Source organism: Melozone crissalis, unplaced genomic scaffold, assembly GCF_028551555.1.
Source record: "Melozone crissalis strain CALT ecotype California unplaced genomic scaffold, PUWL_Pcris_2 ptg000019l_1, whole genome shotgun sequence".
Lineage (NCBI taxonomy): Eukaryota > Metazoa > Chordata > Aves > Passeriformes > Passerellidae > Melozone > Melozone crissalis.
Window position 1 is genome coordinate 14,060,193 of NW_026535797.1, and position 25,340 is coordinate 14,085,532.

General features: G+C 59.3%; 1 protein-coding gene across 2 annotated transcripts; it reads right to left on the reverse strand.

The window, feature by feature from the left end:
- On the reverse strand, positions 1–25,340 carry LDB1 (LIM domain binding 1). Of its 2 annotated transcripts, none has more exons than XM_054276744.1 (11): positions 25,244–25,340; positions 5,910–6,012; positions 5,272–5,316; positions 4,974–5,049; positions 4,640–4,742; positions 4,289–4,461; positions 3,935–4,057; positions 3,681–3,764; positions 3,244–3,367; positions 2,680–2,822; positions 1–2,310 (listed from the first exon to the last, which is right to left on the reverse strand). In XM_054276744.1, the coding sequence occupies exons 1-11, from the start codon at positions 25,266–25,268 to the stop codon at positions 2,080–2,082; spliced, it is 1,230 nt and encodes a 409-aa protein (XP_054132719.1). In that variant the 5' UTR covers positions 25,269–25,340; the 3' UTR covers positions 1–2,079. The 2 variants fall into 2 exon arrangements, with proteins under 2 accessions (XP_054132719.1, XP_054132718.1); XM_054276743.1 differs by having other exon boundaries at positions 2,674–2,822.

A 25,340-nucleotide genomic window follows, 5' to 3' on the forward strand; every position in this document is an offset into this window, starting at 1 on the left:
ACTCCTGCCTGCAAAGGGGCTGTGGGGACCCCTGTGCCTGGGGGTCTGAGGGGCTGAGCCCTCCAGCTCCAGCCTGCCCATGGAGGGGCGCAGGAGCCAATACAGGCATCTCTCCAGGGATCTTCAGCTTGAGATCATGCCAGGGCTGACTCAAGGCTCTGTCTCCCTGCTCAACCACATGGACAGCAGAAGGAGAGGACAAACAGGGTGACCCCCACCCCACCTCAGCAACCTCCTGCAGTCTCACCCAGGAGTGGGCAAAGCATTGAGTGCTAGTAGCACCCCTGCAGCAGCCAGAGCCCTGGCACAGGCAGGCCCTCAGTGACACCTGCCAGCCCCAAGCCCCATGGAGCAGTGGGACACAGACTGTGGGATCCCCAGCAGGGAACTGGGGGTGTCTGACAGAGAGAGAATGGAGTGCACCCCTCACTCCCCCAAACTTCAGGGCTGCTCTGCCTGCCCCAGGCTCCCTTACGCACGCAGACAGACACACAGACCTCTCGCACACACACTCTTACACACACTTATACCCCCACTAGGGCAGTCCCCTCCCACAGCAGCACTTGCTGCAACCCCTCCATGGGGCATGCCAGGGTGTTCCCACAGGCAGCCCAGACTCCCACCTTCCCCCAAAACCCCACTCCAAGGCTGCTGGGGTGAACTGGTTAGTTAGCACAAACACCCTCCCCCGGCACCTCCCATCTTCTCCTTGGAAAAAGCCTTGGAAGGGATTATTTTTTTTCTCTTTTTTTTTTTTTTAAACCAAAAAAAAAAAAAAAACCCCAAAATTATTATTTTTCTCATCATTTCCCCTAACATCAATGGAGGCACCTGCTCTAGTGATAACACATTGAAAGAACAGTATCGTACACACTGTCTACAGCGCGGAAATGTACAAGCACGAGGTACACGAACCCGAGGGGGGAGCAGGGACAACAGCACACAAGATTTACATTGAGAAGAGAGGTGGGGGGCTGCCCCCCCGGGCCTCTGGAGGGATTAGAAAGGAAGTCTGCAAAGTCTCTCCTTGGTTTGAAGCTCTCCGAACTGGATATAAAATGAGACTTCCAAGAGAAGAAGCCTGTACAAAAGTCAGGACAGGGTAAAAGGGTTCAGGACAGGAGGGGGGAATGGGCAAGGGGGCTGAGGGGGTATTTTTCCATTTTTTTTTTTCTTTCTCTTTTTTAAACTTACAATTTAATAATATTATTTTTTTTTCTTAAAAAAAGACAAAAGTAGGAGGTACCAGGAGCCAGGGGTTGCAAAGGGGCCCCAGGCAGACTCACGCAGGGTGGAGGGGAACACAGGGGCTGCAGACAGGGAACAAGGGCACCGGCTGCTCCAGCAGAGCCGCGGGTCCTCCGTGCCCCCCAGCCCCCCACCACGCACTTCCTATATACAAGAGTCCCCCCATGGCTGTGCTGCGCCCTCGCTCTGGGGAGCGAGGAGAAAGGGAAGGTGCAGGAGAGTGGGAAAATGCGACGGGGCCCTATCCTCAACACCATCCCAGCACTGCAGGATCTGACCCTGGCACGAGGAAGCTCCGTGGCAGAGCCCGAGGCACAGGGAAGGCTTTCCATCACTGCCCCTCCCAACCAGCCCCACCTTGGACAGGGGATGTGCAACCCCACTGCAAGTGGCTGCTCAGCAAACACCAACCACAGGGCCCAGGGAGGAGGAGGGTCTCTGCGCTGTGCCAGACCCCAACACATGGCATCCGGTAACGCCAGCCGCTGCCAACACCTCCCCACTAATTCCCCCTCGCTCGGCAGGGAGGGGTTGGGCATGTTGGGACAGGGATGAGAAGCTCTCTGGGCAAGAAGCAGAAAAGAAGAGCGGAGGGGGAGTAATGAAGCTACGGCCCCGGAAACCCACCCTGCCCTGGGGTCCGTCGGGGAGGCGGGCGTGGAGTGCGGGGAGGCGGCGGGGGTGACGCTGGGGGCTGCCTGCCCGGTGTGCACCCCGTCGTTCACGCGGCGCTGATCCGCCCCCGGTACCTCGCCGCTTCCCAGTCACTCTCCGTTGCAAATGTACAGGTAGATTGGTTGGGACTGAGTCCACGGGGCGACGGGGGGGCCGTTACTGCGACGCCTGCGACGTGGGGTTCTCTGACTTGCTCTCCTGGCTGGAGGGCGGTTTGCTGTTCCAGGGGCTGTTGGCCCCCAGCGCCGGTGAGTTGTTGAAGCTGTCCTCGTCGTCGATGCCGTTGGCGGCGTCAAACTGCGTGTTCTCCAGCCGGGTGATGAGGCGCTCGTCCTCGTCCCCAAACTCCCCCCCCATCAGCGTGGGCTCGCCTACCACCATCACATCCTGAAAGGGGAGACGGTCCCGAAACATAATCGAGGTGGGGGGAGCCTGGGCCGCTAGACCCCCCTCTCATCAGCGCAGCCCCCTCTCCCCAGCTGTAGTGCCACTTCCTCATCTCCACTGCAGAACCTGAGCTTGGGCACTGAGTGGGGCAAACCCATCCTCACTCCCCTGCAGGAGAGCAAAGGGACTCAGGGAAGGCAGCTGGGACACCCCCTCCTTCTTTTCCCCACCACATGGGAAGAACTGGGGTGGCTCAGATAGGCAGTCCCTGGGGGTCTCCCCCTAGCAGCTCCCAGGGGCAGGGGCAGGGAACCCTCCCCTCCACCCCAGAGCAGGAAGAGAGAATGGAAACGGGATGCTTACAGGTACCTGACTGGACAGGGCAAAGGTGCTGGCTGGGCTCTTCTTCTTGCTGTTGCTGTTGTTGGTGTTTCCCCCACCAGAGCTCATGGTGCTGCCCCCTGACATCTTCCTTTTCCGGCGCTTGCTGGGCTGCTGCCGTGCTGGCTCGGCTGGTGAAGGATGGAGACATACATGGTCAGTGCCAACAAGAGGAAGCTGGTGCCCCCCAGGCCCTTTTATGCAAATCCTACTTCTTCAAGGAACACATTCCCCCTCCAGGCCATATCACCACCCTCCTCACCTCCACAGCTCTGCTGTCCTCCTAGACCAGAGGACAGGTGAGGGGGCAGGAACATTTCCACCCCTGCTTTGCTTTCCACTAGCAGCTGGCAGCCTCAAGGCAGGGAGCACTGGCTGCCTGCAGCCCTGCTCTGCCCCACTGGGAAGGCAGACCAGCATAGAAAGAAGCCAAATGCCTGGTTCACCACCCCCAGCCTTATGAAACAAAGTCAAGAACAGCTCTGGGGCTGGGAGAAGCCTGCACTGACAGGCAGTCCCAGCAGGCAGCAGAGCAGGCAGTGTGAGACTCACCGGGAGGAGCGACCATCCGCTGCCACTTCTGGAAGAGGCAAGTCTTGAGGCAGTCCCGGGGACTGAGGCTGTAGGTCTTGTGCCGTGACATGAGCTCCTGCATTGGTTCTAGGATTACACAGAGCTGCAGAGAGCAGACAGACTCTGGGTTAGATTGCAATGCTCTGAGCCTCAGCCAAATGGAGACCCCATAACCCTAACCCTACACCTCTACAGGCAGACATCTGTGCTGCAATCACCCAAGCCACACCGTGGGTTTTTGGGATTTGGCAGACCCACTGCCCCATAGCTCTCTACAGCGCCTCTGCAAGATCCCTTTTGCAAAGCCAGCCTTGCAGCCTACCCACATGCCCCAGGGCAGCCAGGCATCAGGCAGCCGAGAGCACAAGATGTGGCAGAGCTGCAGAACTGCAATCCCCCTCTTCTTGCACACTTACTCGGAGGTAGTTGAGTGTGGAGTTTGAGAGCCCACAGCGTGTGATGTTCTTGGATAACTGGTCCAGCATCTGGGGATCCTGTGCCTAGGAATGAGAGGGACAGAAGGCTCAGCTGCATCCAGGCTGGGAACAGCCCTCCCGTGCCCTGGCCCATGATGCAGGACTGGGTTGAGGTCCCCCACCTGCAGGGCAGCCTGAGGAGCTCACAGCCCTGTGTTGCCCATGCCCAGGGGAGCTCCTGGAGCTGTACTCACATGCATGGCAAGGATGCTGCGGGGAATAAGTTCTCGATGCTGGCGGATGCTGAAATGCCACGTCTTTATCCTCATCATGTCATCAAACATGAACTCCAGGTAGAGCCGCCCCTCCACACACACCTGGGCGGGCAGGGCACAGGGTCAGGCACAGGCTGCCCCAGCTTCCCCCAGCCCAGAGCCCCTGGGAACCCCCTGCTGCACACTGGAGCACACTCACAGTGGCTCGCCTCTGCCGTTCGCAGAATCCATTCCCATGAGCCCAAAATGCACAGCCCCGTGGGACTGCAGCCACCAAGAGGGCACAAAAAACCAAGGCAGGAGGGCAGCAGAAGCTGAGGGTGCTGGCAGTACCTGGGTGAACATGGGCTTGCCATGCTGGGTGACCATGGTGCACTGGTCACAGTCCAGCGAGACAAAGTTGTTGTGGAAGGATTCCTTGGGGTGCTTGAGCACGTAGTACAGCTCTGTGGCTCCCCCTTCAAAGATGCTGCGGAAGTAACGGGGAATCAGAGTCCGGCCAATCGCTGCAGCAGGAGAAAGAGGAAAATAAGGTCAGTAAGGAATGTACATGAAGAGGGTCCCCCCATACCTTCTGGCTGGAAATAGCTAAGCTCTGACATGCTACCCACATCCCCCATAGCACACACTGTCTCCTGCTGAAGGGCAATGCCCCTAGGAAGGAGGGCTAAAGCTGGTACTCACTGTATCTCTTTGGTCCATCCTCCAAGCAGAAAGTGATTGTTAACATGGCGTCATCCTCAAAGAACTCTGTGGTAAAGGCATCCCACCACAGATTGTCACATTCCTGGGGATAGCAGAGAGATGCTAAGTTATAGGGAGGAGAGAGAGACAGACAGACACTGGCTGCCTGGCACAGCAGCCATGTGCTCAACCCAGGGAAGACTGTGCACCAAGCTGAGTGCTTGGAGACGGGGGTGACAAGCCCTGTCCCATGGCCACATGTGGGAGAAGGTGGTGGGGGGTCCCCACTGCTGAAATACTGCCCTGGCCAACCCTCACCCTCCCAGCTGCCTACCTCTGTCCAGTTCTGCAGCCGCTTGTTGAGCTCAAATATCCTGTAGTCGGTCTGGTTCCCGTACGGCGTGTGCCTCCTGCCCAGAGAGCACAGCAAGCCATCAGAGGGGAAGGCAGCCACAGGCTGTGGAGGGGCCCTGGGCCCACAGGGGGAACACATACAGCCCCTCCAGGGCTGTCAGAGTCTGAGCAATCCTCCCAAAAGCCCCAGCCAGACAGCATGCTGGCCCTGCTGAGGCACCCCCACCACAGGCATGAGCTCCCCCCAAGCAGGGTCCACACCAGCCCCCCATGCTTACCCGATTCCAGGCTCCAGGTATGTCGGTGGGTACATAGGAGTAGGTCTAGCAGTGGAAAGAGATGCAGGCATGTCAGTGCTAGCAGGGATCTCCCTGCTCACCACAGCTCCTACTTCCCTGGCTACAGCAGGCAGTCAGACTCACTGGAGCTGAGTGACTCCCCACAGTGCAGACTGTACTCTGGCTGCCAATATTTGATAGCCCCATGGGGCGAGCTGTAGCCCAAAACTGGGCTCTGATCCCACAGCATTGGCTCCTCCACCCCTGAGACCTAGCCAACTGCTCCTTGGGGACATACCCAGCTCCTCTGCAGTATTGACTAGTGCCAGGCAGGACAGACATTGAAGAAGGGGCTGTTTTGGCAGGAGCTGGGAAGGCTCCCTGTCACTCCAGGGGCTTGGTCAGGCAATGGGCTTGGCCTGACAGAGCTCAAGGCCTGGAGGCTTCCTTCATTCCAAATAGCACTCATTCTCAACTACTAACACCTGTGCCTGCTCCAATTCCCTCTGGTCTTGTGCTAACTGAACTCCATGCACTGCAGTCTCTGTCTGCTGCTGGGAAGCACAACACAGAGACCCTGGGGTGCAAACTGCAGAGTGTCCTCAACGTTGCAGATCCCTCCCTGGGCCCCAGCTCACCCCACATCTCGATCCAGCATGGTGCCTGGGTGGAAGGGGGGGAAGGCGTTGCCGTTTGGGGGCTCCTTTGGCGAGTACAGCTTGAACGACTTAGAGGAACAGCCTGGAGAGAGAGAGGGGGGGGGACATGGGTCAGTTGGGGCACCCTGAGAGGAGAGACACACTGCTGCTGCTGCGAGGAGGAGGAGGAGGAGGAGGTGGAAGGATGCACTCCATCAGCACAGCCCCATCCCTCCTCTGCTTCTCCCCAGATGTCAGCCTACTCCCTTCATCCCACACACAGCTCCAGGCCTCCCCTGTGCAGGATGGAACTTACAGGGTCAAGGCTGAGCTCTCAGGATCAGCAGCCAGAGGGGCCCAACCACATCCCAAGGGTTTCTCACCGGTACCCAAAGTTTGTCAGTTCTCAGCTGGCTGGGCTCTGGGGATGTGCCCGAGGGGGACAGTCCAGCTGGTGAGCCTGAAGAGGGGCTGGGCCCTAGCCCTCCCTCCCACACTGCTCCTAATCCCACTGACCGACCAACCCGGGAATCACACAGGATCTTTTTGCTGACCTTTCTATCGTCATGGTGACGGGTGAATAATTGCCCAGAGGGATGGATGGCGGGTCCCCAGGCAGCCACCATCTGCCGCTCAGGCAGGCCAGTGGCCACCCGGATCCAGGCGGACAGACAGATCCCACACGCCAGCCCCCAGCTGTGATCAAACCACCCCAAAGCCTCACTGCCCACCAGGGCAAAGAGCCCAGAGAGGGGCATGGGGTGTGATGGGGTCTGCAACGGAGCACACGATGTGTGAAACCAGCACACATCCTGAAAGCAACCTGGGGGCCCCAGACCTGCCAACAGGAGACATTAGGTATGGCGGGCAGAGCCAGCCCCATCCAGGCTCCTTAGGGGGCAGCCGGGGGCCCCCACACTCCCCATCCCACTGGCACACAAGGGCAGTTCCCGGCAGCAGCGGCTGCCAGCAGCGCTCCCGAGCCCCGCGGGGCCGGCAGGACCCGGCACGCTGCGCCAGGACGCTGCTGAGGCACGCGGCTCCCTCCCTGCCGGCAGGCGGGCGGGCAGACGGGCTGACCTGGATGGGGCGCAGCAGTGGGCGAGCTGCCAGGCAGCTCCGGCTCCACCGGCTCAGCCGGCCCTGCCGAGCACAGACACGTCTGCCCCGTCCCGCCGCAGGCGCGGCCCCGGAGCCGGCCGTGCCGTGCCGGGCCGGGCCGGGCTACCGCGGCAGCCGGGGCCAAGGCGGGATCCCCACCGGCTCCCGCCCGCACACAGCCCTGCGACAGGCACTTCCCAACGCCCACCAGCCGCCAGGACTGCCACCCGGTACTGTAGAAAGCCAACCCGGCGTCCCAGAGGTGCCAGACACCACTGCCCCCCTGGGCTCCACGGCCACGCTGGGCAGAAGGGTGCTGGGAGAGCATCGGAGCAGCAGCTCGACTGTGATGGATACAGGAGGGGAGTAAAAAGCACCAGAGTCAAGGAGAGCAGTGCCACCAGCACAAGGACTCAAGATGTCCAGCTTGTTGCAACAAAGAGCTCATTAGCCAACAGAGGTGAATAACCAAGGCATCACCTTCGCCCCTGCCGAGCCATCTGGGACCCCAAGTCAGCAGTCACAGGGATTGCACACACTGCTGAGCAAGGGCTGGTCAAAAATAGAAGGGGTCACCTCCCTAGCATTAAATCCAACTTGCAATGGGGGAAATACGTGTTTTACTTCTTGATTTTCTTGGGGCCTTTTCATCACGTTTCCCACAGCAGCTGAAGCCAGCCTCTCTCCAGCACTCACCAGGATCTACCAGTGCTGTGGGGCTGGAGCCAGCCCAGGCACCCAGCCGTGGCTCACTGTTCCCACTCCTGCCCGCCTGCAGTGAGGATAAGTGGGACATGGCACAATTTCTCATACGGCTGCTAACAATGTCGGCCCCTTGCTCTTACTGAATGTTTTCATAGATAAAACAATTTTTAATAGGGAGTTCAGTGCTAGTCAGTTCTGCTGCAGAGGAGTTTTTGCTTTCTGCTTTATCTACATCAATTCGTGCCTAACAGACAATAATTCACCCCAAACTGTACCAGAAACACAGCTTTTCTATTTCCTCCATTCTGTTGTTATACAACATGACACTGAAGCATGTTCAGCACATAGGAAACTTCCCAAAACTCCCAAACTTCTGTTGAAAACAAACCAATTCATTAGGCAGAGACAGCAGCAGCTGATGCACTGCTTGTTTCTGGTCATCATGTCCTGAGGGGCAGAAAAAAATCAGACCCAGCAGGTCTCATCCTTCAAGTCTTTGTTTTTATTCACTGATGAGACATGGGAAAACTAAATTCCCAAGGCTTTTTGCTATCCTCAGTGCCTATCTTGTTTTTCAGGGTGCAGGAAGGTCTCCTGGGGTGGTGAGACCAGGGAGACACATCACTCTCCATCCATTGTGCTTCTCATGCTCTTCCCTAGCCCCCTGCTGCTGGAGATGGGACAGAAGACAAGCCAAGCCATCACTTCTACCCAAGCCTCCATTTCCATCCTGGGCCTTTCCCAGCAGGTTAATATGGAGACACCCTGCTTTTGGAGCTCTGAGTGACCTGTGCCAGATCTAGAGGAGCAGAGAGAAGCTTGTTATGTGACCTCAGCAAGACTGGCATCCTGACTAAGTATTATTCTTAATGCAGCGTAAAATATGTCACTGGATTCAGTGGTTTGAAATAACACTAACAGCCTAAGGATTTGATACAAGCTGTCCAAATTCTACATTCACTGTAGACACACTACACACATTACATGAAGTAACACAATTACTTTACAGCAGCAGGAACACCAACTTTTACCCACACATAGGCCATGCTGCCTGGTCCAGGACATCCTTCCATCACCACCTATTTTGTTCACACTGCCCCAGCTGCCTGCAAGCCCTGTCCAGCCAGGTGCAGTGACACAGAAACACAGATGTGGCCCGTCCCAAGCACCTGGTCCAAGCTGCTGTTTCTGCCTGCCCCTGCTCTGCCTCCTGCTCTGAGCACAGGACCTGGGCAAGCTTGGTGATGCAGGCAGGCTTGGTGCAAACAAGGATGCTGCCTGGTGGCTGAGCATGCAATGCCCCTGTGGAACATGAGGCAACAGGAGATGCTTCCTGTGGCTGCTCACAGGTGCTGGCCCAGCGACACAAAAACATTCAGCAAGGGAAAAAATCTGGGCTGACGGTGCAGCTGGCGAGCTACCGGCCCAGGCAGGTCTGGGCAAACAGCACAGTGCTTGTGGCCAGGTGGGAGGGAGGCTCCATGGCTCCTCCTCAGCGTGGAGGTGCAGAAGGGAGCCCCGGGAAGGGATCTCACAGCTCAGCATCCTTGGCCCAGGCCAGGTCCACGGACCTGCCACAAAAGCGTGGGCAAGTCAACAGCTCCAGGTGGGCACCCGCCCAGGGAACAGAAGGCAGGTGCTCTGCCCATGACTCACGTACAGCCCAGCACTGCCCAACCCTCCACATGCCTTCTCCTCTGCTGCTCCTGCTTGTGAACTAGCAGCCCTTCTGGTGCACTGTCCGGTGGGTTTGCTGGAGCAGGAATGATTCACATCCTAGCCAAGCTCACAGAGCTGGGGAACATCAGATTTCCCAAGGCACCAAAAGCACGGTGGACACCTCACAGAGCCAACACAGCCAGGAGACAGCAGGGTACTGTGAGCCAAGACCAGCACCTTGGAGCTGCCTGCCTGGGCAGGGGACATGGAAAGCAGGAAGAAAAGCCCTGCCTGAACTCCCATAACTTCAGTTCACCATCAAAGAGCAAAGAACTGCGGAGGACAAAGGCAAAGCAGCATCATCTTGCTCCTTCTATACCTGTGACTCTGGCAGGAATCGGTGACCCCCTGCCAGACAGGAGCCACCCCTGCCTGGGCAGCCAGCGTGCTCTCTGTGTAGGCAGCAAAGCTCACCAAGAAGGCAGAGGCTAAAAACATAAATGATGAAAAAAAATGAAGAAGTGGGGCTTGAAAGGGGCTGCAGGGTTAGAGCTCAGCCGGGGAGGGTCCTGCTCCTCCCAGCAGCCCAGGAAGAAGAGGCCAGCCGGGCTGGTGCTTCCCGGAATGCTCCGTGCCTGCTTCCGTGCTGCCTAACGAGGCTTTAAAGTGTAAATAGTGGCATTGTTTCGCAAGGCTGCCTCGATGGGGTGTGGGCGCCCTGACAGGGGAAGAAATACATCTTCCCAGGCCAGTACCGCTGACATGAGGGTGGTATCTGGGACTGGGTGCAGGGCAGCATCTCAAAGAATTCACGTGGTTTTGCCCAGTGACAGTGCCTGCTGTCCGGGAAGTTGGCAGGGCTGGGAAGCAAACACGAAGTATTCAGAGTGACTGAGACAGGCAGAGGCACATGGAGCAGACCATGGTCTGCCCCCACAAGCTTGCCTTCACCTCTTCTTTCTCCTTTTCTTTGGAATAGAGGGGACTGGGAGAGGCCAGTTGCAAACTCCAACGCTGTTGTTAAGCCCACAGAAGCCCAGGTGGAACCCACCAAGACATGGCCTGAGACGTTATCAGTGACAATATCCATTTGCAGAAACCCCATTTGCTTTAAAAATGCACAACCGGTGAAGCTGAAGCTCCCACGAGGCTGGGCTTTCCAGGGAAGAGGAGATACCACTTTTGGAGGAGCCCATGTGCCACGGACTCAGTGGCATCCAGAGGCTGACCCCAGCCAGGACAATGCCTGGCCCTGACCTGTCCCAAGGCAAAACCTGCATCGCCACCTGCATGCAGGGATTGCTCTCTCTCTTTTCCCAAGCTGCACATCTGAGCCATCCACAGAGCTTATCTGGACCACAAGCTGCCTCCCTGCGCACACCACACCACGTGCACGGTGTCCCAGCCCCAGGTCAAATCCTGCAATATTAGTGCAAAAGTCCCCCACAGCAGCACACAAAGCATCTGAACCCAAGTGTGCTCTTCTCGGCACAAAGGGTCACAAATTTAGGGGGACAGTCAGAGAAGGGACAACTACCTGCAGCTAACTATTACAAAGTGACAATCCTGATGTAGGCTGCAAAGCAGTGCTATCTGAAAGCATCGGGTGAGGAGAACCTGTCCAGGATGTGGATTTACAGGTCAGGGCTCAGTGTAGTCCCACAGCCCCAGCTCTGCCAGGGTTCAGGGTCTCCTGCAGTGTCTAGGGACAGGAGGATTCTCCCCTTTCCAATTTTCTTCCTCAGATGATTCAGACACGTAGACAGGGAATTCTCCAGAAGGGAAAAAGGGAGAAAAGCACACCCTGCCAATTGCAAAACAGCCAGAAAATTGAATCATGTTCACGGCTGCAAGCCCCAGATGCAATCCCACAGATAACCCAGTTTCAGCTCCACTACTATCAACTTACCACGAGGCAGTCATTTCCTGCAACTCTCAGGGAAATATCCCACTGTCCCTAATTACTCCTTTCAGTTCACTGTCTCAAAGATGATCCATAATCAAACGCTGTCGGTTTCAGCCTCAGAAATGCACCTTTCAAATTTTCAGACACTTTCCCTGTCTCCCAGACCCCTTCACCCAGGGGCCCTGCCACTCTCACATCCCACCTGCAGCACGCATCGGTGCAGCACTGGCAAACAATGTCGTGTGGGAACCATGGGGCTGGAAAAAAAACCCTGTCAGCATACCTAGAATAAAAGCCTCCTGACAAACTAGGATTTTCATCATCAAAGGTTTTCTAGGCTCTGCGGCAACACAGAATAATTCAGTTATAGCTAACCATGCCGATGGCCCTGCAGAACATGAAGCAAACATCCCCGCTCACAGCTGCCTGCCTGCCATGCACATGGTGGAGCAAAACTACACAGCTCTGCATGGTATTGTGAGCTCGCTGCTCAGGGCAGCCCTCCACAGAGACAAGATTTGCCCGGGAGAGCTGGAGCCGAGAGCCACGCTGCAGGGAAGTGACAGCAAGAGGCCGAGGTCTGTGCGTACGCTGAGAGCGGGGCACGCACAGCGATCCCCCGGCCGGCAGGACCCCCGGCGCCGCCGCCTCGGAGCGCAGGAGGCTGTCAGCCCCACGTGGCGCATGGAGACCCGCGATCCCGGGATGCACCGCTCCCCTCGCTCCCTGCGCTGCCAGGCGCCGAGAGCTGCACGCTGGGACGCGTAGTCTCCGGAGACGCGGCCCTGCCGCCGCCGGCCGCCTTGCTCCATGTTGCCTCCTAGGTGGAGCCCCGCAGCCCTGGCAGCCGGCCAGACGCCCGCTCCGGAGGGGGGAAAAAAGCTGGATAACTCCTGCAGCCAGGATCCAGCTGGCCTCGCTGGGGCAGCGTGCGCCCGGGGGCAAACCATGGCGCTGGTGTGCAGTGCCTGCCACAAGGTCTGGAGCGCTCGCAGATGCCCATGGAGAGGAGGGAGAGCGCGAGCATGGCAGGAACCTTCTCGGCGCAGCTCACAAAGCACCTCCATTGCTTCTTTGAGCTGCCGGGCAAGCCTCTGCCCTCCTGCTCAGGCAGAACTTCTCTCTTCTCAGTGCTTGGTTCAAAGGCAACATGGGAGTTGCTGAACAAGAGACAGGCAGGCTGCCAGCAGCACTGGGGACAGGGCAAATGCAGTGGTTGCAGTACTCCCACCTCTGAACAGGCAGCACGTGCTGCCACTGGTGTCAGGCCTTTGGACAACCAGCGCAGGACGGGGCCAAAACCCCAGGAAGCAAAAGGACACAGTATGGTCAAGCACACCTGCCCAGTGCTCCTGAAGGCACGAGGAACCCAGCCCCAGGGAAACCCTCTTACCCCGGCATCCCTGGTTACAACTCCACCCGACACAACAGCAAACCACGGGGCAGCAAAACCTCACTGCGGCAAGCGTGACAACCCACAAACACACACACAGAGCAAACAACAGCAGCAGCACTCTGTCCCCAGATCACCCAGAGGATGGGAGGTTTCCAAGGGAGAGCACCAGGAGAAGCGCTGTCCTGCTCTGCCACCACAGAGCACTTTAGGTTTGTCTTGTTAATGGACATGTCAAGCTCACACCAGTGCAGAGCTGCAAGCACATGAAAGAGGGCACACTGATAGAGACCACTCTGGGCCAAGCACTGCTGCCACCCTACCAGCCACGGAACAGGAATGGAGTCCTGGGGCTGGACTGGTCCATATCATCCTCTGCTCCTGCATCCTGAGGAGCAGGGCAAGCTCAGGGCCTCCAGCTATCGCTGCTCTCTGAAAAGAAGCTGAAAGAGGCTCCAGGTCCCCAGCCTGGGGAACCTTTGCCTCAACTGAACTTCTGTGGCTTTTCACTGCCCTTTTCCTGTCTTACATGGATTGCGACCTGCTCCTGGTGAGGAGAAAAGTCACCAAACGGCAGCAAAACCTTTGTGTCACCAAACCTTCCAGCACCAGCCTGCCCCCCTTCAATCACTGCCTTTTCCAGTTAGAGGCAACACAACGTTATGTCATTCTGCTCAGCAGTACTCACTCTTTAAGGGGTTCTGAGATCACAAACCTGGGATTTCTACAGCATCAGGGAGTGGAAAGACCATACAATGTATGGTCTTGTACAATGTACAATGAGAACACTCCAATACCTAAAGGAACAAGCACACTGATATTTACTCATACTTGCAACAGAAGCAGTAAGAGTTGATACCTGACCAGCACTGGAGGAGTCGCTGCAAAACTGCTCAGACAAGGTGCTACTGAAAGCACACAGAGAACAACTGGGAAGCCCCTGGGAAGGGGTGTTTGCTCTCACACCTGCCTAGCCCAGCAGGCTCAGACCCTCCTGGTGAGAAGAAAGCAGGTGACAGTTTGCAGTGTGGGCTAAGTGCACACGGTGTGCCCCCAGAAGGTGACTCCCTGTTAGACCCCACAGCCTTGCACCCCTTTAATCACACCTCACCCTGAGAACGGCTGACACCTCTGGGTTTTGCTCCTGCTGCAGCACTGGCTCTGGCTAGGGACAGCAGCTGCTCAGCAGGTTCCTGCCATGGTGCCTGCCAGCTAAGGCTGCAGGGATGGGATTGGGGCTGCCCAAGCCAAGGGAGCCCCAGGAGTGCTTATCACCCATCCCTAGCGGGCGGGCTGGCAGGGACTACCAGGCCAGACACCCGAGATCAGGGCAGCCTACCACAGCAGGCTCTACCAAAGGGGCTCCAGGAAAACACCCGCCAAGCTAAGACACCCCTCCACAGCTCTGGCATGCATGCTGACTCCTAAACTGGAGCTGCTGAGGCTTCCCCACTCCCGAGGATGCTGTGCTCACCCTCAGCTTGGTTCCCACTTCTGGCTAGCCCAGGTAAAGACAGTGCTTTGTCTGCCAGGGAGAATGAGCCCCCTATGCCCACAGCCCCCTGAGCCTGGACACCCAGCAAGGCAGCTTCTGAAAAATGTGTGGCCCTCGTGTGTTTGCACCTCTTGGACCTTTTATTCCCTTTGCACCCGTGGGAGGCTGGCGGGACCCTTTGAGCTGCGAGCAAGGATGAAGTTGCAGCAAGCAGTGAGGTGCGGCAGGTGAGCAGCCCCAAGAGCTGGGCACTGGCCCCGTGAACCCCGTGACAGCAAAGGCAGGGGGACCAGGAGGGCGTGGGGCAGCTGTCAAGGGGCTTCGGCAGGGGAAGGAACCCGGAGAAGAACAAAGGGAGCTGCGGGCTGGGATGGAGCAGGGCACGACAGGGCATGGGGGCCGCTGGCAGCACCCCACCAGGCTGGGGGTGCCGCTCCAAAAGCCAATACGTGGTGGAAAGAAAGGGGAGCCAGGGGAGGGGAGGAACACCACAGGCAGCGAAGGGGAGGCCACACATGGGAGCTAGAGGGAAGGGAACGAGCTGAGGGGCCAAGGATGCACTGAGCAGCTGGGGAGGGATGAGGAACGGGAGAACTGGGTAAGAATGCAGAGGGAAGCCGAGGAAGGAGAGAGGAGCTGAGGACAGGGAGAGCCGAGGAACAGGGGGAACAGAGAGCGGGCAGGGGGCTGCCGCGGGGACCCCGGGCCGTACGGGGCCCCGGTGGGGAGCGGCGGCGCGGTGCGGCCGCGCACAACTTCGCAGACGCGGGGGCGGCGCAGGCGGGACCCCGGCCCTCACCTCCGCCGCCCGAGCGGAGCCGCCACCGGGGTGGGGGGGACCGGGAAACTTCCGCGGGGGGGCAGGGGGGCGCGGGGGGGCGGGGTGACTCACGGCGCGGCGGCGGGCGGGGGTCCGGCGGCGGCGCGGCGGCGGCGGGCGGGCGGCGCGGGGCCGCCGCGGGGCGGGGCGGGCGGGGCGCGGGGCGGGGCGGGGGCGCTTCCTTTGTCTGCGCCGCGGCCGGGACCACAATGGCTGCGGCGGCGGCGGCAGCGGGGCCCGCTCCCCCCGCACCGGCTCCCCCGCCCCGCGCCGCCCGGGGGCCCACGGGCCAGCGGTGACGCCCGAAACGGGGTCCCCGGAGAGCTGTCCCCCCCCGCGCCCGGTGCCGGTACAGGCACTCCCCGGGATGGGGATGAGGGAGCCGCGTCCCGCTGAGGAGCTCGGCACCAGCCGGAACAAGGATTCTTTCCCTACTGCGAAAGTTTGAATAAAAATAGACCTTCTCCCTAGCTTGCTTTCGGGGTGTCTGAAGTTTTTTCAGGATTTTTTTTTTCTTTTTGAAACTTGTTTCCCTTTCTCTCAGTTTCAGACAAGAAAAGAAAAATACAACCGGTTTGTTTGGGAGGGGGGGATGAAAAATAAAATGCTCCAGTTTGCAATTGCCACCATACCCCCAGGGTCTCCCTTCCTTGATAAAACTGCAACCTCTTCCAGTCAGGAGATTTTAGAAAAAAATCCATTATGAAAATTTCCGTTATAAAAAAAAAAATCCATTTTTCCCATTCCCCTTCCGCCCCACATCTGCCCCTTGCAGCTTCTCCTGCCCTGGCAAGTCACACTGGCACAGACCTCTGCTGCCAGCCCAGCCGGCAAGCCCAGGGGCTCGGTACACACACACACACACACACACACACATACACACGTGTGTGTGTGTGTGCTGGTACAGCTCACCCTGCACACATGCACTGCTGTTCAGGCCGATGGGCTGGCATGCACTCGCATGCCTTCCCAAAGGCCTCCCGGCACAGCCCGGCTGGGTGTGCACCCGTGCCTGGGGCATGCACACCCTCCCACATCCCCCTGCTTGCAGGGCCAGGCCCGCTCCTCATCCCCTCCCCGAGCCCTGGGGTAATGCAGGTACAACCAGTTGGATCCTGCCAAGCACACTCGCTTCCCCCCTCCACCCAACAGAGCAGACAGGGCTGGTGCAAATCCTCATCCATGAGGTTTTGGGGGCTTCCTCCCCTCCATGCTTGTGCACACCCAAAGCCCTGCACCTGAAGAGTGGGGGCAGCCCCCTGCTCCCCAAGGATGTGGCTGTCTGGGACCAGCACTGCAGAGGGACAGGCAGCATCCCTCACTCCTGTCCCCCACACTCATCGGCTCCAACCCTGTCCTGCTCCACATTGCACCACCATGATTTCCCCTTCCTCTTGCAGGCTATCCTGGAAGCATCATTTTCCACAGCCACATGGCTAAATAGGCTAAAACTCTTTGTAAACCCCAGATTTACAGAGAAAACAATTCACTGTAAACCTAAAAACCTCTGTGACACCCTACTCTGTGAAAGGCACATGCAGCTGGAGGTACTCATGCTCTCAGTGCCTTGATAACTGGACACAGGGATGCTGTGAGTGCCCCAGCATGCCGACCCTTCACTGCCTTGTCCTCCTGCCAGCCCAAATCTTGTGGCACTGGGTGAGATGGGGCTGCAGCATGCTGACCCCTACCATCATTAGGCCAAAAAAAGTTCTAGCTGTAATGCTGGTGACAGCTACGGGATGGCACATCTCTCCTGGCAAAGACTGCCATTAAACGCAGTCCACCCGCACCCCATTCTCACTCCAGGCACAAAGACACACAAGGCACAACCACCCCCCAGCACTGAGCACCACGCTGCTACTGCAAAATACTGCAAAACAGTGAAAAAAGGGTCATTTTGTCCCCATATTAGAGACTCCTGGCACCAGTGCCATGGCCAGGGGATCAGAGAGCAGCCCCCATTCATCCCCAGGCCCCGTGCATCCACAGCAAACATGCCTGGAGCAATTTATCCCGGGGCTCAGCAGCCCTCCGGGACTGCTCACGTGTCCCTGCTCAGCTCTGACGACAGCGCTGGACTGGTCCACGTGGCTGCAGCAGCCCCAGCTGTTTATGGTTATAGCCGAGTTAATAATTAAATAGATGCTGGATGGAGAGCAGAAGGGCTGGGATGCAGCTGGGAAGCGTGTGTGGCAGCGATGGTGTGGGGGAGCCCCCTCCTCACCAAGCACTCATGTGAGGGGAGCACAGGGCTACCCAGTTTTTGTGCTAGGGCACTACATCCCCCAGATCACAGCCTCCACTCTCCCCCTAGCAAGGGCCCCATGCCTGCCTGGTCTCCCCAAAGTGCAGCCGTGACCCAACACCTGGTACAGGTCTCAGCCCAGGGAGCTGGCAGCAGCGCGAGAGCAGGAGTGAGCACAGGGATTCCTCCCAGGGAAACGGATGGGAAGAGCCCGGTGGGGACCAGGGTAGCCAGGGGATGCCCAAGTGTCTCTGATCCCTGTGGCCATGGCTCAGTGTGCCTGCAGTGTGCCTGAGGGATCGCAGGCGAGCAGGGCAGGAGGCAGGGCATGCTCACACTGACTGCCGGCCGGGGCCGTGGCAAGAGCAGGCCTAGAGCAGGGATGTGGACACGCGCTTACATAAAAAATAATAATAAAAATCTGCTAGCTCTGCAAACAGCACAGCCTGCACCGGGAGATGGACTGGCCAGGAACTTCCAAACCTCACGGACTTGTCCAAAGAGCAGCCAGACCTGGGCACCATCACATGCATGTAGATGCAGCCTGCAGCACAGCATGCATCCTGGAGCCCCCCCTTTCCAGAACACAAGAGCCAACCCTGCAAATCCTACCATCCTTCAAACAGAAATATGCTTTGTTTCCCTGTTTCTCAAGGAGGGGCTTCTTTCCTCCCTAAAGCTATGCATGACCAGATAAAAAGGGAGTTCTGGAGCAGGAGGGGCCCCTGTTTTTGGCTGGAGAAGCCACAGATCCATCTCTCCAGAGGAGGTTTGGGGGAGGCTGGAAACTACATGGTGAGTCATGCCAGGCAGGCAGCAGATCCTGGGGGCTCCTGGGATTAACCCTTCGAAGCCAGAACCACTTCCAGACACACAGAGACAGAAATAAAGCCAAGGGGCTGGGAAAAAGCTGCCAGAGCAGGATGAGAAGTTACAGGGCCACATCTTGAGCATCTTGCATGGGACAGAGAAATCAATCTGAATATGTGAGCAGTGGACAAGCAGCAACCGAGCGCATGCACTGGTGCCTATCCTCTCCAAAACAAGAGGATGTGGAGAAAGGTTACAGAGGGGTGCAGAACCCCACAGTGCATGAGGTTCACATGGGGTGTCCACCCTCACAACACACCTGGTTCTGGTGTCATGGGTCAGCCTCAGCACCACTGGGCTGCCCAAAGGCTCCAAGGGGAAGGTGCAGTCCACAAGCAAGCTTTGGCACATCCTGCTAGAATAGGGTTTCCCCGTGGCACCAGCACAGAGAAATGCTCCACAGTGTTCCTGCACCGTCCCTGAGACATTGCAATGCACGTCCTGCAAGACCTCAGCCCCAGCATAGCCACCCACAGCAGTGAGCCCCAGCTCCTCTGCAGAAGCCCGGGGCCAGCCTGCCAGAGCTGCAGGGTTTTAAGGCTCCTCCAGAGCCTCCAGGTGGATTCTCTCATGTTACAAGAATGGCTCGTTTTACAGCCCCTTTCCTGGCCTGGGAACCCACAGCAGGGAGGGGGTGACTTGCAGCGTGGCTGCACAGCTTCAGCATCCTGTGCCTGCCCTCTGTCCCTCAAGAAGACCAACAAGGCACAGGCACTGCTGCTTCAAAGACGACCAAAGCAGAATCCTCAACACCCAGCCCTGCAACTACAGGAACTCAGCCCTGGTCAGAGAGCATCCTGATCTCTGTCCCACTGTTCCCCCTGCATTTCCTCCACTCCTGTCTCCCAAGCCACAGAGGACCTTTGGCATCCATAAGACATTTACACAGCCAGGAGCTGCCACCCACCAAACCCCCCCAGCTAAGGCTGCCAACCCTCCTGGTACACACACGTCACTGTGCCCTCCCACACTAGAAGCTCCCCTGGGAGAAGGTAAGGGACATCTTACAGGGCCATGGCTGTGCATGGTTGACTCGAAGCAGGTAACTCCAGCAGCTGAGCCCACCCCCTGCCACCCCCCTACACGGTGCTGCTGAACACTCCGGAGCAGCTCTCCGAATATAGCAGCATCAAATAGCTCCATCAATAATGCATTGCTTCTGCTTCCTCTCACTGCCGTGTTTTTGTTGCTAACATGCGTGTCCTTCCTGTTAGCAGCTGCCTCCTCCCCACCAGCTAGGCCAAGCAGGGACACGACCACGGTGGGACGGTGATGGCAGCTCCCACAGCTCCAGGTCCAGTTCCTGTAGGGATTGACACAGAGCCCCATCTATGCCACCTGGGGGCAGCCTGGGGTTCTGGGGGGGAACCCTGCCACCGTCCAAGCCTCCTGCTGCGCACGCGCTGGCAGCGACGACGGCATGCCGTGGCTGCCCAAAGGATTTGGCAGGGGCACCAAGCTGGGAGGAGCATAAGGACATCTCCCCAGCCTCAGCAGGGAAATGCCCCTCTGCAAGGACTTCTGGCAGCCTGGCACTCCCCGTACCCATGCAGCATCCCCATTCCCAGCTCCATGCAACGCCGCACCACATCAGCTCCTCCAGGAGCTCTGCGTTGCCATCCCCGGCAGGGAGAGAGCTCCCACTGCCATGCTCCGGCCTGCCCCTGCCCGCAGCTGCCCCGGGCTCACCCCGGGCCCGCCCTGGGCCAGTTGAAGCAGGCAGGTCGGGGTGCCTGGACCTGCCCCATGCCCAGCAGAGTTGCGTGCCTGCAACGCCATGAGCTGCCATGGGCTTCTAGTAGAGAGGCAAGAGCTGGTGTAGGCAAAAGCTGGAACCCACCACCCTGCAGCTACTCAGAGCAAGCAGGGGCAACCTCTGCCCTGGAGGGCAGACCCCCAGGCAGCACAAGACCTTGGTTGGAGGAGAATGCACATAGCAGAACAGAGTTTGGTACAACTGGCTGGTGTAGAATGGTCCAGCCAACACCACCAATGTCCCAGCTTGGCTTGAGCTGCAATCACTATGTACAGCCACCTGAGCTGTACTGCAGAAACCTGGCTGCATACACAACACCTGTCCCTTGGTGTGTAGTAGAGGGCCTGAGGCTGCTGCTCCTGCAGAAAGCTGGGGCCCTCCCACCCCCTGTGTGCCACCCTCTCAGCCACAGGTCCATCCTGGGGCACAGGCACCGTCACCTTGGTGCAGGGTAAGCTCTGCTACCTGACTGTGGGTTCTACAAAGCCGGGGCAGAGAGACACCCTGCAAAAGCGGGGCTGGAGCTATATGCCACAGGGCCCCCCAAAGGAAGTGGCAGCAGGGGGGTGCGGGCAGGGTGTTATCGGTCGCCCTGCGGGCAGGGCGGGTCAGGGCTGGACAGGGGCCAGCGCCTGCCACAGCGGAGATTACGCCTCGGGTTTAACGTTCATCCCCATCCATGACCTGCCCAGGAGAGAAGGGGGTGGGCTGCACTGGGAGGCTGGTCTGACAGCTTTAGAGACTCCTGAGCCCCAACAGCACTCCTGCTCAAAAGAGACATCCAACAATGGTGCACAGCCCACTTTCCCACACTCCCATGAGCATGCAGCAGTGAACCTCCCAAAAACCTGCAAAGCATCACCCCTGCTGCAGCCACCCCAACCGTGCCCAGCAGAGATCCTGGGAGAAGGGCAGACTACTGCCAGTATCCCCGCTCCAGGTGGGGCACAGGAGCCCCCTGGCAGCCCTGCCTGCTCCCCAGCACCCTCCCCCCCGGCACCGGCAGGAAACCACAGCCGCAGCCTGCGGGCAGCTGATAACGGTCACCAGCCCCATCCTGCCTGCACCCACCACCCGGGGAGCTGTCCCCACACCCACTGCTCCCAGGCCCAGGGGTGCACCCACACTGTGCACAACAGCAGCCCCAGAGCCCAGTGTCACCCTGCACAGAGCTGGGAGCTCTCGCTGATAGTGCAGCTGGGGCACCAGGACACACCGACAGTTGTTGTGCATGGGCACCATGCTCCCAAGTGTCCCAGCATGCTCCTGGCACACCATGCAGAGCAGACTCATGCCTTGCGTGTTCTAGCAACATGGATATGGCGGGAGAATCTCAGAGCAGAGTAGGGGAGGAGAGGGTGGCATGAAAGCGAGTGATCTGACACAAAAGGGATGGGCAGGGGACACTTGAGCTGCTTCGGCTCGTGCCCTGCCCGGGGGCACACAGCCACCTGGCCAGTGCATTCCTGGCCACAAGGTACCTCCCTGCCCTGGAGGCCCCATCCCCCAGAGGCATCCCCTCACTCCTAGGGGAGCAGCTTTCACAGCAGTTTGTGGCAAGCAGGTAACAACATTCCTGGAATAAACCTGGGGCCCAGTGCAAACACACAGTGCAGAACCCGCTGGCATTGGTGTGGCACTAACCCATGCAGGATTCTCCAGGCAAATCCTGGGTGAGCTCACAGTGGCCCCAAGGAGTGCTGTGATGGTGCCTCACACCAACAACAGGACCCCTGAGGAATCCCCTCACTGAGCACCAGACAGCCACAAACCCATCACGACTTTGCCACAGCATGCCAGAAGTGTGCAGGCAATGCAGCACACACGGTATCAGCGCCAGGCACTGTGCTGTTGAGGGGGACAGGGCAAGTAACACGTTTCATCCAAACATCACTGGTAACGTGAAGAAAGCCTGGACTAGAGTGCACCAATATGCACAACGAGGCCTCGGGACCCCTACTGCTCCCCTCCTCCCCAGCAGGCACGGGGCACCCCAAGGTGCCAGGCACCCCGGGGCTGTTTGGGAGCCAGAGCGCACAGAGGTCAGGGCTGCCTGCCCCCCCGCCGCGGCACTCAGCCCGCTCGCTGCCATCCCTTTCCCAGCGCATCTGTCGCAGAAGGCATGTGGCACAGCTCGGCCTCGTGACAGTGGGGGATGCACGGCGCCAGCTCGGCAGAAGGGAGGGATACGGCAACGGGCCGTGCCCTGGCTGGACGTGTCCATGCCGGGACCCAAAGCATGTGCCCTGGGAAGCTCTCCCTCCAGCCAGAGGGGTGCACAGGCTAGTTCTCTGCAAGGTGTCCCAGGGAAGGCGCTGACCTTGGGAAAGTTGCCATCGCTGCCATGAAGCTGGAGCCAGCCCCGCAGGGAGGGAGAACAGCTCCACTCTGCTTTGCTTCCCTCCTCCCCCCCTGCACTGACACCATCACTACAGGGGGAAAAACAATGATAATAATAAAAATAATTAAGGAGGAAAGTGCAGAGCATGCTGGGAGAGTGAGAGGTGCCCCCAGGGGTCAGGGCCCCGCTGGGGTCTGGATGCCAAGACCTGTCTGCAGGCCCTGCTCCAAGCAGCCCTGGGCACAGCACCACCGGCACCAGCACCAGCCAGACAGCTGCTGCCCCAGCTGCTGCCACCTCCTCTCTGAGCCCATTACGCTCTTGCTGCTCACCTCTCCATACGTGAGGTGGGGGGCAAAGCCCGCCTCAGGCCTCCACTGGCCCCAGCAGCTCCCTCGGGGACAAGAGTGCACCAGCCTCCCAGCTGAGCAGCCTCCCTGCTCCAAAGCTCTTGCAGAGGGGAAGAAAGGAGCAGGGAAACATCTCCAGAGGGACGCAAGAGGAGCTGCAGTGGGGCAGGAGGCACCCCCAGGGATAGCAAGGAGTACATTATCCCTCTGGGAAGGCACAACTTGGAAGGGGGGCAGCCAAACCCCCCCCCCGGCAGCAGCTCCCAAGCAGGAAACTCCTCCAAGTTAATGCAGCCCCGAAGAGCAGCCTGGGCAGAGCGGCTCATTAAATGTTTCTGGCTGGCGGGAGGCCAGCGGCAGAGCTTGTTTTTTCTATATTCCGATAAACAGTCCGGGGAGGGGAAGGGGGAGGGGGGCGCAGGCTCTCGGCGTGCCACCCAGCCCCAGCGGGGGAAGACGCGGGGGGCACATGTACATTGCACGGCAACACCGCACAGCAGCCTCGTGTCCTCCCTGCCCTGGGGCAGCGGGCAGGGGCGGCATGGGGGGGACACAACACATGAAGCCATCCACAGGGATACTCCCAGGTGAGGGGTGACCTCACGGCTCCCCATCACCGCACCGAGGGAGGACCCCCCTCTTTGCATCCACCAACATGCCGATGACATTCCCAGTGGCGTGGGGCCAGCTCCCGGGGAATACGAAGGGCCCCCCGCTGGCCGTCACACGGCCTTTGCCCCGCCGCGGCGGGAGCCCCGCCAAGGCTGCGGGTGTCGGAGGGTGCCGTGCCCCGGTGCGAGGTGCCTGCGGGGCGGGTGCTGTGGCTGCTCGGCCTGGCTCGCAGGGAGGTTCACGTGACTTTCTGCTTGAGGAAGCAGCGCTCTGGCAGCTTCCAGTGGGAGATGGAGGAGGAGGAGGATGGGGGAAGGGGCCGCCTGGCTTCATAGAAACACGGCGGCGAGGCGCAGGCAGCGCAGGGGCGGGGGGCCGCCGCGCAGGGGCACCCCTTCCCCACCCCGCTCATCCAGCTGCAGACCCCTGGGCAGAGGCGGCGCCGGGGGAGGCACGGGGACCGTGTGCTGTCACAGCGCCCCACTGCCTCCAGCAGCCCCCCAGCATGGGCTCCTGGCCTAGCAGGAGGCTCTCTCGGGACCACAGGGATGCTGCCACGGGAACTGGGCTGAGGAGCATCCCTGCTGTTCCCGCACAGGGACCCCATGTGCCAGATGCCCAGGGAAATGGCAGAACCTTCTCCCCAGGGCCCCCCAAACTTAGCTCCCTGTCTGCTGGCCAACGCCACGGGGACCTGGTGCTGGACAAGGTTCCAGCAGCCCTCTGGGACCCCTGCCCTGCCTTGTTCCTGGCACAGCAACGTTCTGCACGCAGCAGCAGGCGATGCAGCCAGGCCAGCTGCCCCAAACCTGCCCCCAAGCCCAGGCGTGCAGATGAGTATCCCTGCGGCAGCACCCTCCCAGGCGCTGAGACCTCACCAACTCATCACACCTCCTATGTAGTCCTGCAGCCTTGCCAGCCCGCGGGCTCCAGAATTAGGAACAAGCTCTCCAGCAGACACCCCACAATTGCCATGGTGGGGGGCCATTCAGCATCCATGTCCACCAGCAGCACTGGCAAGCCTCTGCAGGGACTCTGTGCCTCACACCTACATGGGGAGCTGTGGCACCCCACAGACCTATTGCTCTGGCCACAGGGGTACTTTGGGGTCACTCTTCACACTGCCACCTGCATGCCTGCCCAATGCCCCTGCAGCACTCTGCCAGTGGGGTCCCAGTTCCAGGCTGGTACCAGCATTCATGTGCTCTTGCATCCCAGATCTCTTAGTCCAACAGATCTCAGGATCCATGCCATAGGAACCCCAGCACCTATGCCATGGAGTCCTAGCCTCACAACCACATCGTAGCACCCATGACCATGGGGCTCCAATCCCACAGTCAGACCCAAGAGTCCATGCTCTAGGGACTCCAGACCTTCAGCTGGATTCCAACAGCCCGTACCATGGGGACCTCACCCCCACGGCTGGACCCAATAGCCACACCATAGTGACTAGGACTCCAGTCTCCACACCTTGCTGACACCCATAGCTTATCCCCAGCACCAGCACCATGACCAAACCTCAGCATCTACACTGAAAAGCCCCCTGTTTTGTAGTCAGCTCCCCGCAGCCATGCCCCAGGAACCCAGCCCCATAACCAAACCCCAGCACCAATGCCACAGAGACCCCAGCACCAACACTGTGAAGACCTCAGCCCCATAGCGAGATCCCATCACCAATGCCATGCAGTCCCAGGGACCAATACCATAGAGAGACCATCCCCATAGCTGGACTACACCACCAATGTCTTAAGAGATCCCCGCATTAATGCCACGGAGACCTCAACACCAACGCCACAGAGACCCCAGTTCCGTAGCTGGAGATCTCAGCCCCAAAGCAGGACAGCAACATCAATGCAGTGGGGACCCCAGCCGCACAGCCGGACCCCAGCGCCCATTCTTAGGGGACTCGGCCCCACAGCCGGACCCCAACACCAACACCATGGGACCCCAGCCCCACAGCCAGACCCCGACACCACTGGGGCCCCCACCCCGTAGGTGGCCCCCAGCTCCCCACCCAGCCCGATACCGCGGGGACCCCAGCCCGAGGGGCAGCCCCCGCCCCGCCGCCGCGCACTTACCAGGGCATGCACAGCCCACTGACATCTTCACATGCCTGGCCCGGCCGGGGGTCGCTGCGCGCTGCCCGGGCCGCGGGGGTCTCGCATGGGCGGCGCG

Bases quoted from the DNA above. Each gene is read 5' to 3' on its own strand.
- LDB1 (XM_054276743.1), bottom strand. From the start codon at position 25,268: ATGTCAGTGGGCTGTGCATGCCCTG. The intron at 5,050-5,271 runs GTAAGCATGGGG...CTCTCTGGGCAG, and splicing joins TACCTGGAGCCTGGAATCGG to GAGGCACACGCCGTACGGGA. The intron at 2,311-2,673 runs GTAAGCATCCCG...CTCCCCTTTCAG, and splicing joins CCCTGTCCAGTCAGGTACCT to GATGTGATGGTGGTAGGCGA.